Source organism: Scomber japonicus, chromosome 5 (genome assembly GCF_027409825.1).
Source record: "Scomber japonicus isolate fScoJap1 chromosome 5, fScoJap1.pri, whole genome shotgun sequence".
NCBI lineage: Eukaryota > Metazoa > Chordata > Actinopteri > Scombriformes > Scombridae > Scomber > Scomber japonicus.
In genome coordinates, this window is record NC_070582.1 from 24,059,181 (window position 1) to 24,079,662 (window position 20,482).

General features: G+C 43.0%; 1 protein-coding gene across 2 annotated transcripts in view; it reads left to right on the top strand.

The window, feature by feature from the left end:
- The window catches only part of mob2a (MOB kinase activator 2a), a 59,014-nt gene that overhangs the window by 32,555 nt on the left and 5,977 nt on the right, over positions 1–20,482 (top strand). For both annotated transcript variants that reach the window (XM_053319768.1, XM_053319767.1), the window contains exon 2: positions 18,343–18,503. In XM_053319768.1, the coding sequence (XP_053175743.1) occupies positions 18,343–18,503 (161 nt within the window). The remainder of the gene's footprint in view (positions 1–18,342; positions 18,504–20,482) is intronic.

The following is a 20,482-nucleotide window of genomic DNA, read 5'->3' on the forward strand; positions in this document are numbered from 1 at the left end:
TGTTATTGTTGTTATGGGTTGATGTCCATGAGAGGCGGTGCTGGTGATTAAATCATGTTCCACGCCTGCCTTTCTTCCAAGAATCTTCCTCTGAGAGATCAGACTTTCTCTCTGGGAAGGAGAGGTTGTTGCTTCTTGCTACACACACACACACACACACACACACACACACACACACACACACGCACACACACATACATGCACTGACATTATCTTAGGCACTTCGTACACCTCTAACCCGATTTAGAGGTTAGATTGCACACAGAGGCACACATGCACTTTAACAGAACTTCCTGCAGGGAGGACCGACTCACTCATATTTTCCACTGACTTAATTTTCTTCTTGGTCTCTTAATCTGTTGACCTCCTTCAGTCACAAGCATCTCTTCACCTCTTTGGGTGTGACCACTTCCTACACCTATGTCCACACCCAGGCTTAATCAAACTCACACAATGGACCAGAGTTTCCTCTGGAATCAGATGTGAGGAGATCTTGTCTAGTCATCGGTGGGTGGGGAGTGAATTCTCTCTCTCTCTCGCTCTTGCTCTCTCTCTCGCTCTCTCGCTCTCTTTTTCTTTCTCTCTCTTTCAAATTAGTTTTTCTAGGTAAACACCTCTAGGCACCAAAACAGGCTTTATTTTCTTGTCTTTTCAAGCTGTTATTATCCCTGAGTCATCACTATTTGAATAGAACTGAGTGGTCTTCTTAAAATTGGTAAAATCGAATATGAGTGAGTGTATTTAATCATAGTTTTTATTAGCAGCACTAATTAATTATTTAAATGCATCACTCAGGGGTTGTGTGTGTGTGTGGGTGGGTGGGTGGGTGTGGGCTGGCTGTACTCTTCTCTGAAAATGTCCTTGTTCTCTCTGTGTGACCGTGCGGTTGTTGTGATAAGCAGAGTGGCAGATGTGAGTTGGCTGTTTAGACACCGAGAGACCTTCTGCTGCTGTGATGACTCCACCGTTGCTGTGTGAGACAGATAGGCTACTGTACAAAACACACTTGACACGCTGATGGATACATAATGTTCACACACTCACATCTGTGGAGAACAGCGTTAGAAACAGAGTGCGTCTGTACAGGGACATGAATGTTTTCTAAGAAGCTCACGTCATGATTCCAAGGAACTCTTACGCTTCATCCTTAAGTTCAGTATTTGAAGGGTTTGTTTGTTTATCATCCAGTCTGACCTTACAACAAACACTTACTGTTATTGTACAGTATATTACTGGAAATGTATACTCTGGACTAAACCTTGACAACACCCTAAATACCAACATTTGAGCTGCAACAATTAATCAATTAGTGGACTTCGCATTTTTGACTGTTGATGAAATAAATGAAGACATTTGACAATTTCATTGTGAGTTCTGAGAAATGTCTTCCTTTTTTTCTTGCTTTCTTTCCTACTTTCTCATATTTAAAGTTAAATCCATTTTAATTTATGTACCCCAATAAACTAATGAGAAGTGTCAGCAGTTTTTTATTCGTCTGACAAATCTGTACAAACTGTGGCAATTAAAACATTTGAATTTAATAGGTTAAATTATTTCAGAAACAAAACTAAACAAATATTTTAGCTTTTTTTAAAAATATCATTTAAATAACAATTTGGCTCTTAGGCTTCTGTAGTCTAAAGAAAAAAGCAAAGATCTGTACAGCTTGTTTTCATTCCCCAGTAGCTCCGGCTCAGAGACTTTAGACCTGGCCAGTTCATTTCATGTAGTCAGGGTTAAAGAGCAATTGGGTTATCAGTCAAAACAAAACAATAAATCAAATGGCAGCAACGCTGTTAGCTCACATGCCAGACAGTCTGGTGGAGTTGTGCACCGTATCTGCTGAAGCAGGAAATGGAGACCTTTCCCTTGGGAACGGGGGTCCCCCAAACTTCTCCTTTCATCTGTCATCTCCAATTATTTATTATTGTTTGCAACTCTTCAGAGAATGTGGATTGGCTGAGTTATGTAATATACCTAGAAACAGACCAGCTTATGTTAATAAGCCGACTAATGCAATTTGTGTCCTCGAGGCAATGTGTTGATCTTATCGGGTTTTTAAAAAATCATTATCATTTCTGCTGACGTGATGATCTCTTTGGTTTAGATTCAGGGTGACGATTTTAACATTTTTCACATAGTTGCCTCATTTCATAGGCCACGCTCCGTAAAGCTCCAGAGGGATATGTAGAATATGCCGACACAGTCACTTGAGTGGAGCTGCCTTCTCAACATCAATCTGTCACTCATTCCCCTCCCCTAGTGAAGTTCACTTCTTCTCACTTAAGTTTCCTCTATAAAGGAACATTCTGTACATTTTAGCTCTTAATGTGCACATCTTGGTCTGTTCTGGGAACAGTAATAGGTTACATGCATTCACATTCCCCTCGGTAGGAAGTCTGTGACTAAACGCCCTCACTTAGGAGTTAATGAGCTGGATCGAGCAGGCATGCACAGCCTCGGAGCAGAAAACAGAAAGTCACCCGAATTCTGCCTGAACCCCCACACCCTCCTCTTTATCTCTGCATCATTTGCTTTTAAGACTCACTAACAGTCCGTCCGAGCTGTTTTTGCGCACTTTTGGTTGTGTCCCATCTCACAGAGAGCCCCTGTAGCAGCTTAACTGTGCTGTCACCTATGTTGTAGCAGAGTGTTGGCTGTGTTGGGCGGCCCACTGGAGTAGTTGTACAGTGCGAGTGTTTTACATTCTAGTCTGGTTTTGTTTTGTTTTTTTACTTGTTTCTTTCTACTCAGGATTATGAAAAGAGACTCTGTTCACCCTGAAGCCCCATCATGCTCCACCCCACACACATCCTGTGCAAACATGGGCACAACCCCAACCCTTTTACCCACCACCTCCTCTTCTCTTCCTCCATCTATCCCCGTATTCCATGACGCTCTTTCTCCTCCATCCAGCCCAACTCCACCTCTTTCTCTACCACTCTCACACACACACACTGCTTCTTGTGTTCCTGGGCAAACAGCCGCTCCCCCCCTTTTCTCCCTGCGCCTCTTCTTTACGTCACAAACTCTCCTCTTCTTGCCCCCAAACCACACATCTCCTTGTTCAGTGTTTTTTTTTTTACTCTTTACCCTTTACATCCTTTCTATGTTCCACCAGTAGTAGAAAGTAACTCATTACGGTTTGTCAGTCTTCAAAGGATGCAGGTGTCTGTAGCATCAGCACAATCCTGGTTCAGATTCAAGTGTCACAAAATACACACACACACACACACACACACACACACACACACACACACACACACACACACACACACACTTCTAGTATCCACACCCTTATCATAAAAATAGTAATGGAAAAGCAGAATGGAAAACTGTAGCTGTGAGGTTGTAACTTTCAGACAATGTCTGCACTCAGGGGCCTCATCCAAAGGTGGGGGAGTGGGGGGGTGGGGTACTGTACACAGGGATGTGTCCTAGTCTTTGGTTTCTTTTTCTCAATGGCACAAAAGACAACAGAGCTCTGATTGTCTTCACACTTGCTGCTTTTCAGCTATCAAAGGCTTTTGTAGTTGACTTCACTTAATTGATCTGAAAACTGAGAACACCTACATGTTGTGCCAGCAGGTGGCAGCGCTGCTCTCACACCGTAGTTTTGTGTGTGTGCGTGTGTGTGTGTGTGTGTGTGTGTGTGTGTGTGTGCGCATAAAAGAAGAAATGTTTCTCTCTCACATGCCCTGTGCTACAGCCAAACCACCCCTACGCACTGCTCTGTTACATTGGAAATGTAATCTGTAGGTAATGTTTTGGTTTGGTTCAGAAATGTTCTGAATTTTATCTGCAGTTGGGAATGTCAGCAGATCAGCAAATTTAGAGAGTGTGTGTGCGCACCGCGTGTGCATGTGTGTATCAGTGCCAAGGTTATCATTCTTCCCAGGAAAAGCTATATTTCCTTTTTGAGCTTTCTGTTCTGGGAAGACATGTAGCCTTTGGGAACCTTTTCTGTTTCCTCCAGCAGAGCACAAAGTGTAACACATTCATTTTTATGTGCAAGTCTAATAACTCATATATCATTAGAGCTATCAGCCCCAATATTTACAGAATATGAGCTGTACTTGAATGTACCTCTCTTTATACCTCAGTTATAAGATGTCCTGTAGGTCATTATCAGAACACAGTGCTCCCACTTTCTCACACTGTCTTTGTGCCTCAGACTCTTTTGTCATGTGATAAATCTCATGACACTGATGGAGCGACCCCGACACAGACCTGCAGCCATTAGCAGGACAGAGAGCCTCATTACCATTGCCCTTTTACCTGCAGGCCTGAGGACAGAGTCACATTCTGGCCTTGCTGTAAGCACCTGTGATGCGTTGGCATGTCACAGGTCATTATACAGGTCGGCTAACTCACCTGCCTGTCTCTGACTGTCACCGCTAATCTGTAACCTTGATGTCTCTGGCAGGTCACTGACAATTATATCATTGCTGACCTTGCACCTGAGCCTCCGGGCTCACGGGTACATGACTGTGTATCTGTTTGTGTGTGCTTGCACTTACATTTGACAGACAGGTGTTGGATGGCCCAGGTGGCGAATTATGGACTAGATAGAGACTCTCCCCTGTAAAGGAATGCAGGGAGGAGGAGTGCAGCGGGCGGCTAGGGCATGCTGTGACAACCTCCCCCTCTGAGCCAAACTCTTTTACTCCTCTCCAAGTTCTGCTATTAAACTCATTCACTTTCCTTATTCTGTTCTCTTTTTCACTTCTCTACTCCTCCGCTGCCCTCTCTTCACCTCTTCTAACTTAATTAACTGGGCTAACTCCCTCCTTCTCACTTCCTTCCTCCTAGTCTGTTGCCTTCTAACATTTAATCCCTCTCTCCTCATCATATTCCACTCTGGCCCATTCCGCTGATATGATAGCGGTTATTCTGTAGCAGTATCCATGGAGATAGTGATTTATAAAAGTCTGGAACACCAATCTGGTATTTCTCATCTCCTGTCTTCCATCTTGCTAAAGCCCTCTCTTCCTTCAGTCATAAACCAGTCAGAACATGGCCTCCTATCTTTCAAACATACTTGGCTACTCTTTGCTAGCGGTCTTCTCTGAAACCGCTCCAGTGCCAGGAAGCATGCAGAAACATTTTTACCATTTCAAAATCCAAACTGTCTCGACCCCTAATTGAATTATGAATGTATTGGTAATTAGGCAGTATTTCTGCCTTTTTGCCATTGCTTCTGTTAAATGAAGCGTAATGTTGAACATTAATATGTTTGCTCTTGAAGTGCACATCTCCCTCCCAAACAAGATAAGCCAGCTCAAACCAAACTGAGAGCTTCACCTCTTCCATCTCCCACTCTTGACCTCCATTAGTACATGTTTCATGTTGCTTCTTCTACTCGAGCTCTCCGCATCTCTTCTTTGTTAAGCCATGATGTGTGTGCAGAGAGCGATGGCATGTGTTTGCATGCAGCCCTTCCCCTAAAGGAATGCAGAGCAAAGTAGAGATAAAGCCAGTGAGAAAAGGAGTGCAGAGGCAAAGAGAGAAAGAGACGGAAGCCTTCAAGGCCTTAAAGGGAGAATTCACTGCTGTGAATTTGATGATTTCTTAAAACTGGACTACCTATGTTGTAGAAATGTGCAATTATTTTTCATATTGGTGCCCTATGAGTAGAGCAAACTAAGAAGAAGGCCCCATACTGCTCTTAAGGGGGAATACTACAACAACCAGAATGTATTAAGCGCATCCTGTCTGAATGTACTGATGTTGTGTTTACAGCCAGCAGAGCAGCCATTTAGGAAAGACTGAGCAGCATGTTATCTCTTTACTGAGACTTTTTTCCATTTACAAAGCCTTTTTTCATCCTTTTGTCTGGATATATCATACCAGTGTGTGCTGGAGTCAGTTACGTTGATCATTTCAAACTTACAGAGAGCTGCACTGCTGCACATGAGGGTTATGAACTGTTATTGATGTCATCATGAGCTTTGGGAAACAGTGGTCAAGATTTTCTAACCATTTTTGGACATTTCATTGACCAAAGAACTAATCGACTAAGTGAGAAAATAATCAACCGATCATGGAAATAAAGTTTTGTTCACATATGCACCTACAGACGGCATGTTCTGTAGTCCAGTTATCGAAGTATTGTATAAGTTGAGGGTAAAGGGTTGATGTTGCCTCTGGGACACAGATTTGTGTGTTCTAGTTTGTGTTACAGTTTCTATGTTTAAATATCAGAATATAGACATTTGATTTATTTTATTTTTTAAGAGAAGTAGTTGCAGGCAAATTATATATTTTAGTTCATTTACATGTTTTTTCGCTGAGGTAGCAAACACAGAACTCTTTTATCTGATGAGGATGTCGGTATTGCAGTCAGGTCGCTGGGTTCAGTGTGCGGAGTGTCTCCTGGCCCTGCTGACCTTTATCCGGGCCTATAGAAAACCCCCGGGCACTAAAGGCCTTCAGTCTGCACTGTTTTCTCTGGCTAAGACCTTACCTAAACACACTACACCCTCCCACACACCCAGAACGCAACACCCAACCGTAGGTCTTACAGAGCAACTTGGGACTGCTCGGCTTTTTATTTATTCATTTTGTTTTTAACGTGGTTGGGCACCAGACCCGTCCGTCAATTTGATCCAAGCCATGATTGGCTGGAGATTTGCTTTGGCTGGGTCGGGACTGAGCTGTTGCCAAGCCCCAAGGGCGCATCTGCTGTGGTTGTGACTCATCAACTGCTGGCCTGGAATCAGTGTTTTCTTTGTCTCAAAAAAGGTGGAATGTCCGCTGACTTTCAGACCCAACCTGTTGGGCCAGCCGTGGGGCACGCTTTGCCTACAATGTCCCACTCTTTAAATAAGTTTTTATGTTTTCAGGGTTTTTTTAAATATAGTTTTGTATATCCATCATTGTTGTCTCTTCCAAAATATTCCAGTTTAACATATCAATGTGACACATATCTTTCAACATGACCAACTCCCAGCTGGTTTTATGACGTCAGTGCTATTATGATTTGAATCACTTACATTTTTCCCCCATCATTGCCTTTGTTGTCCTTATCAGTTGCACCAATCAGTTATTGTTGTTGATGTCATTTCTTCACTATCAGATTAAAGCTCAACACATTCATGTGTCATGAGGTCTGTGACGTCACAGTGTTTCCATAAACCGCCTTTATTTTTCTCCTCCCCTATTTTTTTTTTTTTTTAAATGAGCAATGTCTATTTTAATTAAATCCGAGGCTTCCTCTGCTGTCCGTGTCTCTTGGGTGGTTGTCTTTTGATGAGGTTTGCGTACTTAAAGCAGCTTGTTACTGCTGATAAAAGGCAGACTACAAGTGGTGCAGTCTCTAGACGTGAACATTGTGTGGAAATCTAATCTGTCTTTCCACATAAATCACAGATGTTGTTTCCCTTTTCTTTATTTATAATTAAAATGATACATAATTCTATCAAAACTCTTATGTAACCCTTTCATAGAAATTCCAAGTATGTCTCACCGAAAAAATAAATGAGTACGCTATGTAATCAAATGTTGGCTGTTATAACTTGTATCTGTCTGTCAGTCATTTATTACAGCACACATACTTTTCTATTTACGGCTGCCTGTGAAAGGTTGGGTACACGTCCGTGCCAATAATCCATGCTTCCAAGCAACATCTGGTTTAGTTAGAGCAGGTGGCATATGAGTGACGCCATGTCTTGTCTGCTCAGCGGAAAGGAAGGTGATAATGACGTCAGCAAAGAAGAAAGATCAAACCTCTGTCTGCCAGACGATGGAATGTGGCCTTTTCCATCCACGTCAGACGTTGCACTAAACCTCACTGAGGGGTCCGGTTTGCATAGTGGCACCATGTCTGCCTCCACCTGCTCTCACCAAGTACAGGTGTTACTACATATTGCCATTTTAATCAAATGAAAATGCTGCTTCAAGTCAAAAGCCACCTGCTCTTCATGCCTGATTCATTAAAGCACTTTGTCCAGACTAACTCAGCAGTGAACACAGAGGCCCTGGCCAAGCCCCAGTGATCCTGAATGGATGCCTTCTATTTTCGGTGACCTCACGGATCCAATAGTTAGAAGTAAATTAATGGAAAGTTCCCTGAGCACGGGATTTCCATTACAGCAGCAAACTACCTTCCATTGGGTGGTCACAAGTAGCGCCTGAGTATTGGATGTGTCCAATAAAAACAATATTACATTGTAGTTATCACATAATTGTTACTATACAGTATTATGATATAGTATACTATATTAAGGGAAGGGTATAATTTCAAATGTGTTACTGTTGATACCACAGACACCAAAATGATCTCAAAAGTAAAATTTTGTCTAAACATAAGCAGCTGTACAAAAGCTATGTTTGTCTAAAAATGGCAAAATATTGAGTTAAATGAGGAATGATTTGATATGAGAATACTTAAATAAGACCACACAGCCAACCACACATTCAAAGTCAGTTTTCATGGGTTTTTATGCTCTGTAGTATAAATTTGGTTTAAAAAGTAGACTTTGGATACTAAACACAGCAACCCCCAGCCCCCCACTACAAACCACCCAAACACCTGGTTACAGGTCTTTGTATCCCCTCCCCAGCATGATCTCACACCTGCTTACACAGTCCCTGATGAAGTCGCTTACACATTTGTAGGCGCACACACACACACACACACACAAAGAGAGACATAGCACACACACACACACCCCCTCCCTCTCTTTGCTGCACTGTTCTCTGTATTCTTTATGGGCCTGGCCAGGCAGGCTGAGGCTATATTTAGCGCCAGGGTAAAAGTCAGTGCCCTGTTCTGGTCTCACTCCCCTCTCCCCTGCTCCTCACCACTGCTACCACAGCAGGAGCCACTCACAGGGGCCCCTGGATCACCCAGCTCCACCCCTTTAACCCCAGCCCAGTGTTCTCTGTGCTGGGAGAAGCATATACCCCCAGTACAGTAAGCAGGAAGCCAGTCAGTCAGTCATGCAGGATGAGGGTGCAGAGAGGCGCCTGTCAGACCCTCTGTCCCTTTGATTCTTTCAGATAGTTTCATTGGATCACATAGGGGCTTTTAAACATAAACAAACAGTGCCTCAGAGGGTCCAACAGTCCACAGTAAGCATGCTCCATGGGCATGTCTACCGACACTACACACACTTTTGGACACCCAAATGCCACACTCGCATACATACACATATAAGCATAGACTCTTACTATCTCTTTTATCTCCCTGTTCTGGACTACTTGCACCCACCCACATACAAGAGGTGCACATAGCTCCAGCGATCCCCATAGATTAGTGTGTCTTTGTGTGTGTGTGTGTGTGTGTGTGTGTGTGTGTGTGTGTGTGTGTGTGTGTGTGTGTGTGTGTGTGTGTGCGTGTGCGTGTGCGTGTGCGTGCGTGTGTGTGTGTGTGTGTCCATGCTACAGCAGCCAGCTGGTCCAGTTTTTTCTTACTTCTGCAGCTGCGCCATGGCCCACAAGTTTTGTCAGAGGAGACAGAGAGGGAAAACAGATTTGTTGAAGAGAAGGGGCGACAATGAGAAGGAGAGTTGAGTAAAAAACAAACCAAGACAGGGAGGAGAAAATGTGTGAAGAGAGGACTAAAGGAGGGAATGAGAGAGGACATTTGTTGAGAGGCAATAATTACAGGGAACAAGAGTGAGGGAATAATAGTCCCGTAACACGAGTTGTAATGTTCTCACGACTCTCAATGTTCAGTATTCATTTCCCCCTGCTCAGTTTGTACTGAAGAGTTGTTGTCTCAGCTTTCTGTTGACAATTTAATGAGAATTTACATTGTACACGTGCTTCAAATCATGTACATAATGTGAAACTCCTAAATTTATTACACCAAGCAATTCCTGAGGGTAAAGCCTTGTCTCACATACATGCATAGAAAGCTCTGAATGTTTTTTTACGAATTTGCCTTTGGCTCTCAAACAGGCTTTGTTTGATTCCCTCGCTGGTTCCTCGGCCTTGACGTGTTTGAACATGTCTGACTGCTGCCAGCCTGTCACACTTAAACTTCAGGTGAAGTTCAGAATCAACAGGAGGAATGTTGTCCCACAGTCCCAGCATGTACACTGTTTAACCTGGCACCAGTTTTCCCATTACAAGGAGTGACGTGCAGACACCACACACACATTAAACCTCAGTTCATGCATTAGAGAAAAAAAAAAGAAATTAAATGTAGTTTGACTAAACATCTAATCTTGATTCAAGGTCAATTTACTAGTTTTTTCAAAAGCTTTCTACTGTATTTCAGATTTTTTACTTTCAGTTTATTTATAATGCACATAATACTTTAGAGTATGTAGAGGTTGAATAAAGAGAAACTGAGAAAGTTAATCTGTTTGATCAGTATACGTCTCCTCTTTGAAGGCAGCCCTCTTAAGTCAAATCCACATTGCAGTGCATTGATGTAAAGTGATGGTGATAAATCATGAGTAATGTATTACTAGATATTACTCAGTGTCCGGTGTATTTGTGCTGTGTTGTCATTGTACAGGTCTGTAGACTTGTTGTATCACAGTAAACAAACTGTAGCAACACCTTCTTTATTTGATTGTAGTCCTCATTTACTAGCTGACCACCTGTTGCTACATTGTAACTACACTTCAAGGCAATTTACGGACCACGTCCACATGGGCAGACTTTGACGTCACTACGGTCCGCCTCCCGAAGCATCTCCCCTCCTCTGATTGGACGAGATTCATCAGAGGAGGCGGGGCTCTTGTAAAGTCTTGACAAAGTTTTTTCTTTTTTCTTTTTTTGCAGTACAGTGAGACTTGAGGCTCAGATAGATTCAACCTCTGAACTGAAGCAGACAGATCACATCTGTATTAATCGGACGGGGAGATATTCTGACAACATATCTTCAGGTTTTAAAACTATGGTCGGAGATTATTGCTCTTTCCCTGGAGATAAGACGGACATGCACTCGCAGAGAAACTCCAAAAACGGACTAAGTTGCAAAATGGTGCTTCAAGCAGTCGGCAAAGTACTAAGGTAAACCTCAGGGTTTAGTCAAATTGTTACCTGCTAGTCGAGTTTGTTCTGTAAAAGTTTTTTTTAATACATTTTTGAAGTTATATATAGAGCCGAGAGAGTTTACAGTCCGAGTAAATAATCTTTACTTTTGCTCTTTCGTCGCATGTAGCTGTTTTCTTCTCCGTTATCAAAAAACGTGTCGACGTTACGTTATATTATTAGTTGGAAGTAATCACGCGGCGTCGTATCTAATCTATAACAGTTTTATTACAATATTACACACGCGACCAGTGCCATTAACAGAGATTACAGCTCGTTTTATGTGTATTTGAAATGAAATGGAGAGGTCAGTATGTTATGTGGTGTGTTTTTTAGTGTTCATTCATACCTTGACATGAGAGAGGGTCATCTTTTCTTAGCAGTAATTATACGAGTATTGTGGCCCTCTGGTTCCGGTGATGTGAGACTGTGAGTCTGAAAACCTGGTTTCTCCTCCTGTAGCTCTCACCAGCAAGACTCAACAAGAGCAAGAGAAATGTGACACTGTCTCCTCATCTAGGCTCATAAATTATTGAAGACGCCCGTTAACGTTTTAATGTAGACAACGCGAAGAGATATTTTTAAATCAGAGAGATAAAATGTTTTAAAGGTTTAAAGGGGAGGGGGGGGGGGGTGTAACAGAAAGAGATAAATGAGCAAACGATGGTGAAGACTGAGTATTAGCAGCCCCTTCAATCCTAATTGAATTTTATCTCAGAGCACATCATCTGCACTGTAAACAGAAAATTGGAGGAAATCAGTATACTGGACATGCAGTTGACAGTCTGTCTGTTATTATCTTGCTGTCCAAAATGTTTGGTTTTTTTCATCTGTATGTAAAACATTTTACCCATATTTTATGTGTAAATGGTATATTAGAGGCCATAATATGTACCGACAGTTGTAAGACTTAAAGAATGTATGACCCACTTTGAAAGTGTGTAAACAGTGTGTTTGTGTGTCATGCAAAGCCACTTAAACATCAGTCCCAGTCATGATTACTCTGCGTGGAGAATCAATGCATTTCAAGAACAGAAGGAGGAAAAAAAACATGTCACAGTGGATGTTGATAAGGCAAACATCCACTGAGTTTACGTATGTATGTGTGTTTACCCTGTGTGTGTGTGTGTGTGTGTGTGTGTGTGTGTGTGTGTGTGTGTGCATGCATGTGTGTGTGTCATGTGAGGAAGACATGCACTCATTATGAGTGTGTTCCTCCAGGGGACAGACTGTCCTGTTAATGCTTTGGTGCAGTTTCAACTTACCTTTTCAAATGTGGGGACAGGTGTCTTTTCAAGCAGCAGCCCCCGGGGGGTACATGCCTCACAGCCCATCGCTGTGTGTGAAGATGTGAGGATTGATAGTGTGGAGAATAACATCCACCATCTTAAGATTTCGTCAACAGATTGCAAAGAACGCAGCTGAGAGTGTTATTGTACAGTATGTTATGTCTGTTGTAAGACCAGTGACAGGCAGAGACACGTTCTGCTGCACCTTTTAATTGGAGCACAAAACTGCCTTACAAGAAGTCTGCTGCTTACCAGGAAAGCACACCTTTTAATTTAGTTGTGTGAGGAAGGACACAAGGGGGGTTTTTCGCAAATGTAACGTCTTGAGGAAAAATTGAAGAAAAAAACCTTAACAAGGATGCATAGTTGTGGGTTTTATGAGTGGGTGGGGGGTGTTCTAAACCTGTTTATAGCTCCAATTTAAACCTGTTTCCTCTTCCAGTGAATGCTTGACTGCCCTTGGCTTAGAAGCAGGTATGACTGCTAGACTGGCACAGACACTGGCTGTCAGTAGACCAGACCCCTGAGATGTTATGTTGCGTAATATTGGCTGCTTTTCACAAAAGTCTACTTCTTACTCATATTGGCTTCTTAAACATACACCCAACCTTTTTAGTTTTTATTGCTAGATTCAGTAACCATTCACATGAACTAATTGGATTGATCCGAGTGTAGAAAAATCTCCTTCAACCCTTCAGTAATATCCTCATCAGTCGCTTCCCATCGTGCCAAAACAATGTCTGAGCTAACCTTCTTCCAACAAGATTACATTTGCCAAGTGCTTAACCAGAGGCCCAGTCTTATCTCACAGTGAGCCCCCCCTTCGTATCACACATGTTTGTTGTGATGTTGATGAGGCTCCATTATGGTGAAGGTAGGGGGTCCTTACATACTCTGCAGGCCTAAGAGCTGCTGAATGGGATTTAGCACAGGATGACAAGGGGAAGAGGAGGTAGCCAGAGCTTTGCTGAGAGAGGGTCAGTAGTTGAATTAGAGCAGAGTGTGTGTGTGTGTGTGTGTGTGTGTGTGTGTGTGTGTGTGTGTGTGTGTGCATGTTTAGGCCTGCACCCTGGCTACAATTCTCATTTACTGATTTACAGTGCTGCTGACGCCCCCGGTGATGCTGCTGATTAAGTGGTGGCAGCTGTGCTGTCTTTGTTTGTGTTTCTTTCTTATCTCTTCACCCCAGAACTAAAACTGAGTGTTTTTAAAACCTGCACAAAAAGTTCAGGAACAGCTTGGACAGTGTTACTCTGTAGATTTAAGCAGCGCAAGGTTGAACCTCTGATTTAGTCCGTCCTTAACTTTGTCTTCTTTTAGCACTTTAATGGCTGCTGTGGGTTAGCCTTGGTGTGCTCAGACAGCCTGCTCTCCGCTGTCTGTGGTTTTTCGGGGAAAAGAGCCATTTAGTCTATTCAGTTTGAATCCTGAAATAGATCAGGAGGCCTGGCTTGAAGAAATCTGATCCTCCTGACTGAAGCTGCTCTTTTTACAAAATGGCAGAGTTCATTGACTCAGTTCTAGTCCTTATCAGCACAGATAAGAATGACATCCTGTTGTTATTGATGTTTTATTACAGTTTATTTTAACCTTGAATGTCCAATAAGTTCACAAAGCAACTTCCTGACCATCGATTGATTCCTCCTCTAAAGTTATCAGGTGTTTGTTTGAAGGTGAGGTCGGTCGGAGCCGGTTGATTTGTCTCACACACAAATTCCTGGGTAGAAAACTTCCTGATCTGTTGTGTTTGTTATCTGTCATCATAGCCTTATCATACACAGTAAACAGTACTGTGGAAGGGCCAGGTGTTTACAATAGAAGCATATCTTGCACCTTGAAGCACCTCTTCAAAACAAAACCCAGCTCGGATCACTATAAGAAAATGCTAGAGAAAAGATAGTAGACCTCTTTGTCGCCAGTGTTGGATGGTTGCACGTGCTGTTCACCCATCACACATTGCATTAACTGCATCCATATGCCAATAGTTGGATTCCTCTGCCATCCAAAAATCCATTCAAGTAACAGTTGTGCTTGGCAGGAACTGCGGGCTTCAGGGGAAAGTCATTACATGGGTTTTGTTAAACAGGTGGACTTTTGGTTACTAAGTTGTCATATGAGCGTTGGAGATGATGGAATCCATGATGGTTTTGGTAAAACAGTCAGTGCGGTCTGAACTTTTCCACTTTTGTGGCATTGTTGTGTGTTTGGGAAACAGAGGAAGAGAAGTGTGGGGGGGGGGCTCTTTAGCAGCAAATTGTAGTATTTTAGAGCAGGCACTTAAGCTAATTCTTCAACACAGCTTTGTAATGTGGCCCCGAGTGATTCCAGGATTAATTGGGACCAGATTCTGGTAATGAGGCAGGCTCACGGTCTACCTGCCAGAGAGCCAGTCCTCTTTACACCAGGTTTATTTTAGAACTGATTGTATTGAGTATTCAGCAGCATGTGTACAGTTCACTAATATGCAGCAGCTGATGCACCAGTGTAAATCCAGAGAAATGTATGTTTGACACACTTATATCAAGACTGAACAATGTGTGTGCGCACTGGGACTTAATGGACACACACACACACACACACACACACACACACACACACACACTCTCAGACCAGACAGGACTCGCTTCTTCTGGATTTTCTTGAGGTCTCTCGTGGGATCAGGCTCGTGACGCAGCTGTTGTGACCAGCTGGGTCGGCCCTGAAAAGGGAGAGGGGGCTAGAGCCAGGGTTGTGTGTGCGTGTGTGTGTGTAGATGTGTGTGCTTGAAGACACAGGTGTATGTGTATATGTGTGAGCTGGGTAGGGGAGGAAAGGTAGTGAGTGAAGATAGCTGGGGGGGGGGGTTGCTGGGAAAAGTGAAAGGGGCAGAAGAGCGGCTAACAGACGGAGTGGAGCAGCTGTCGGATCAGTCACTTCACAGCTCTGAAGCGCTGACCTCTGTGTCACCTGACTATACAGCCCAGTTTCCTTATTGTTTTTATTCCACATAAACATCATGTCTGTCTTCATGCTTCTCACCCCCGTCCCCTGCTTGACAAGTTAAAACAACGTCAATTTCACATTCGCGATTTGCTCACAGCTCTTATTTAGACTCATGTTGCTGCTGACCAGCTTTTCTGGATCGTGAGCCTGCATCATAGATTGGTTCCTGTTGGTGCCAGACAGGCTGTGGCAGTCCTCCCCCAGCCTGGAGACATGCGCCTGGCCCTGGCCTCCATTCCCCTCCACTCCTGCCTTCTGGCCTGCCCTGATCTGGTGAGGCAAAAGAGGCATCTGCTGCCTTTTATGGCAAAGTCTTGCTTGAGAGAACTTCACCAAGAACAGACAAAGCTGTGTGTGTGTGTGTGTGTGTGTGTGTGTGTGTGTGTGTGTGTGTGTGTGTGTGTTGTAGTGAAGACCAGACTATGTACGTATGAGGGGAGGAGTGCTGGCATAGAGGAAGTTTTCTTTATCCTAAAATAAACTAATGGCTCCAGAATTTCACCTCCCCTTACCACACAAATGTTCTCAAAAAGAGGAGGAGGCGTTTGTATGGAAAATGATGAAATTACAGAGGGAGAGAGGCAGGAAATAGCTCAGTGAAACAGAATGTTTTCAAAAGGAAAAAAGGGGTGGGGGGGGGCGGCAAAGAACCGACTTGAACCTTTTACAGGAGCCGAACACTTTTCTGAGGGGCTTAGCGGAGTCTTTGAAAAGTTATGAGAACTGACGGTATCTGTGGATGAAGCTCTTTTTCTCGGGTAAAGCTCTTTCACATGATGGAACATGTAGCTCAAAGCACAAAACCACATGGACCACATGAAATCTGTCTGTGCCCTCATGAGCAGGAAGGTTTTTTTTTGGGGGGGGGGGGGGGGGGGTTTGTGGGGGAGAAGGAAGCAGAAAAGAGATAAGGGAGGAATGATAGAACAGGCACTGGAAAGAGAGAAAGAATAGTAATTAAATATGTGAGTCAAGAGTTAGAGGTCATGAAATGAGCTAGGTGGGAAACCAGGGGGCAGAAAGATGAAGGGAAATTGGCAGGAAAAGATGAAAAGACAGGACTGTGAGGCCTGAGGCTTTTGACCCTGAACAATAGGCTGTTTCGACAGGTGACCCCAGCCACAAAAAAAAAGAAGAGAAGAAGGAAAAATGCAGAGCAACACGAGAGAAGAGGTGAAACAGAAAGTGGCTGGTCATTAATAATTAGCCAGTGGTGTGATCTGTGGTGTCTTTGGTTTTTTAAAATTAGGTGTTGCCTGATGGGAAGATCTGAATACCTCACCAACACATGAGAACCTGAGCAGCACTGTGTGTGGATGTGGATGTGATAGTGCAAATGTGGGTCTTATCGATCTTTTCACAGGAAGGGATTCTACCTGACATTTAGAATTAATATAATATATAATAATTTGACGACATGGGGACATGTATAAAAAGGGGGGGGGCTGTATGCATCCACACGTTGTTTTGCCTTCCCGTGTTTGCTGAGGTGGAAAGCAGGGTGACGCTTCCTGTAGACCGGGGTTGAAACTGCAAAGTGCGTTTTGAACACTGCGCTCTGGCCAAGAGGCCTCGTGCTCCACAGTCTTGTCATGTTTTGTAAGTGTTTATGAGTTCCCATGGATATCAGCAGGGCCTGCGTCAATCTACCTCCTCTCTTCATTCCTTTCTCTCCCCCTGCCCTCCCTCCGCCCTCCCCTGTTATATATCCTTCCTCTCTAAATCTATTTCTATTGTCGATGTTTTGTCATTTTCCTGCAGAAAACAACTAGTCGTTGCCTCTTTCTTGTTAGTTCTGCACTCTGTTGTGGCACACCCCCGAGTGAAAGTGAGAAGGGTTTTTAGGCCGCCGCTGGAAAATAGCGTTTACGATCCCTCGTCATTAGTGCTGTTTAGAACAGCTCCCTCCTGCCCAGGAGCTGGAGCCCGCTGTCTTTCGGGAATGGGGTGATCTGGCAGCGTGACCGGGAAGGGAAAGTGGTGGTGGAAAGCGAGAGCCAAGAACACATGGCTTGGATGGCTGTGTTTAGACAGAGGGTGTGTGGGGAGAGGAGGGATGAGAGCTAGAGATATAGTGGGGCGAGAGCAAGACAGCGGAAATGAGGGTCAACAAAAGCGCAATAAATTCAGGGAGCAAACTGAAACTCCCCCCTGTCCTTAAACAAACCCAAACAATGGCAGCAGAGCCAACAGGGAGTGAAATTAATATGTGGGGAAGCTGGTGGAAAAGTTAGGTAAAAGGAACAAGAGTCCTTAGATTATTGATCAAGAAGTTGGGGTTAGGGTTGCTCAAAATTTAGACAGCAGTGTGAAGATTTACCTTTCACAGTCGTGTAGAAGGAAGTTTGTCTATATTTTGCAGGGACTGTCCCAGAGAACTCAGCTCCTGTTTATTTGAATCAACCCTTTCAACCTTTAACCCCAAATTGCACTGCCTCCACTGATACAGACTGGGAGCAAGGTCTGCCTGAGGGGAGGAAAGGTTACAGCCCTGGAAGTGCAGGAAGAGTGTGATATGACATGCCCGTGCTAAAACTAGCAGTGGAAGTACAAGGCGCTGTGGATGGCTGTCTGAGTGGAAGCTATAGACCTAACGTTATGTCAGAGGTCACAGTTAGGCACTGCAACAGAGGAGCCTTTGTTTAGTCCGTCGAGGTTGCTGTGAATCCAGTGTTGCAGAAGTCGTGGGAAGTTTTGAGTTTTGTCGCAAATTTTCTGTAATTTTGTAAGAGTTCGTATGTTTCATGCATCTGTGGGTATGAGCTCAGGCTGTTGTATCTACGCAAGTTTCGGTCTGCTAAGGCTCACCTGCTTTTTCCATTTATAGTGAATTTAATACCAAATAACCAGCGCTAACTCCCCTTTTTATTTCATTTGCCACTATTTAGAAATGTGATTGGATACTATGTTTTTACTGTGGCATGTTACAGGCCTGTCTGCATAATTCTTTAAAATGCAGTCCAACAAAAAGACACATTGCTTCCCGTATTTTTGCAGTGTTTGAATAAACTCTAAATGTACAGATTTCTTCAACTCTTGTGCCTTTTCTTAACCTGTCCTCCTCTCGTCTGTGTTGCAGGAAGTCGAAGACGAAGCCAAATGGAAAGAAGCCTCCGGCAGAAGAGAAGAAGCAGTACTTGGAGCCGGAGTTCACAAAAATCCGTGTGGTGGACTTCGACCTCAAGGAGCTGGTGGTGCTGCCCAGAGAGATAGACCTCAACGAATGGCTAGCCAGCAACAGTGAGTGACTGTGACTGTGGTGGTTGTTAATGATAGAATATGTTGAGCTCAAAGAGACCAAAAGAAAAAAAAACATCAGTTTTCTTTATTTGCAGCCAACAAAAACCACTACTGTAATAGAAATAAACCATATGGCACAATAAGGCCTTATGCAGGCTTATGTGAAATGTGAAAAAGGGGCCCATTATTTTATTTGTGAAATAAAAATTCCTTTGTCAAGCTCCGACTTTTTTCAAGTTTTCCTCATGGGTTTGGAATTGTTTTTCCGAATCGGTATGCACTTGTCATCTGGAGATGACGAGATGTTCCAGTGGTGCTGGATCCACAGCTCTGCTGGAGCCAAAACCCTTAACATGTTCCAGGCCTGGCACTGCATCCAGCCTGTTCCCAGTAACACCACACACCGCTTCTTTAAACATCACTCATTCACTGCCAGCCCAGTGCAGTGTTTTAACTCATATTGATATTTATAGTTGTCATCATGAGCATCATTTCTGGATATTTGGAAACTCAGCGCGGCCCAGCTGCTTGATCGATCTTATGGCTGCTCTTTATTTTGTCGGTCTCCCTGACTTTGTTATGGTTACGTATCCGAAGCAGCCAGGTGCTCGCAGGGCAAAAGGAGAAAACAAGCATTCCTTTTTCCCCTTTTATTTTAGGCTGATAAAACTCTGTTATATAAAACAGATGGGACATGTTGTCACGTGTTCATGCGTTTTTCCACAGGAAATTGGAAGCTACTTAATCTGGCTTGTATAAACTTGTATCCACCACTAATTGGGTTTTAGCTTGAGCTCAAACAATCAGGCTGAGTTACTTTTTTGATTAAACAGTTTTTTAAAAACTGAATCAATAATGATTGGTGCCTTTTAATTATACTCATAAGTATAAGCCAACAGTACTGAATATTTCCCTACAAGCAGGAGAATAGTGGTTGGGTCCTGTGGGATGATAAAACGTTCATATTGTATTATTGGGTTTGATCTATACAGTAAAACCAGGAGATCACAATTAAATTAATCTCACACACTTTAGCACAATGTGTTAATATCTGCCCAACATGACTTTCAGAAAATCACAGGCCCTTTTTTCATAAATCTGAGGAATATGTGTTCAGAGGTTCAGTGCAGAAGCTTAAACACAACTATATAAAACAACATAAAGGACTGCCTGCAGTTTTCAGCCCTCCCAAGGTTCTAGGTTAGTAGAAACTGTTATAGCTACCAAACATGAGGAAAAAAATTGGGACAAAATTAGCAACAACAAAAGTCACTGGAGCAATAAGACATGGGAGGAAATAATCAAACGAAGTCAGCCACGACTTCTACGTCACTATATAGTGGATTTTTCCTCTTCATTCAATCCTCATAAGTAGAAGGCAGACAGTATAGCGGTCACACTGCTGCAAGTTAAGAACTTTCACTCTGCATAAAACTCCACAGTATGATTACAATTCATGGAATTGTAATATTGTAACTATTGAAAGTCAAGTAAATTAAAAAAAATAAATTAGAATAAATAAATTAAAAAAATAAATTTGGTTTCCTTGAATAGCCCATTTATTTAATGCTTTTAGTCAATCATGGAGCATATATTTGTGTTTAGACTGTGTATAAATTGTTGGGAGCAACACCTTAAATGCTTGACAAGACTGCGGTTATCTCCCATATCTCTTTTTTTTTTGTTTGTTCTGTTTTGTTTCGTTTTTGAAGCTTACACACTGTTGAAGTATGTAGTGACTTGATGGATTGGTGAGTGCATTTGACTGTGACACTGATAACCGTGACAGATACAAGACAGACTACATCAGTGTAGGTGTGTCTTCACCATTCATAGAACGTGAGAACGTGACATGACACAAACGTGCTGCTTTTATGTTCAGGCATTATTTAGTCATTTTTCTCATGATTGTATTGAAGACATGGTTTATTCCTGTGTGGCAAACTAAATAACATCATGTGTGTTGTCTTCTTGTGTTC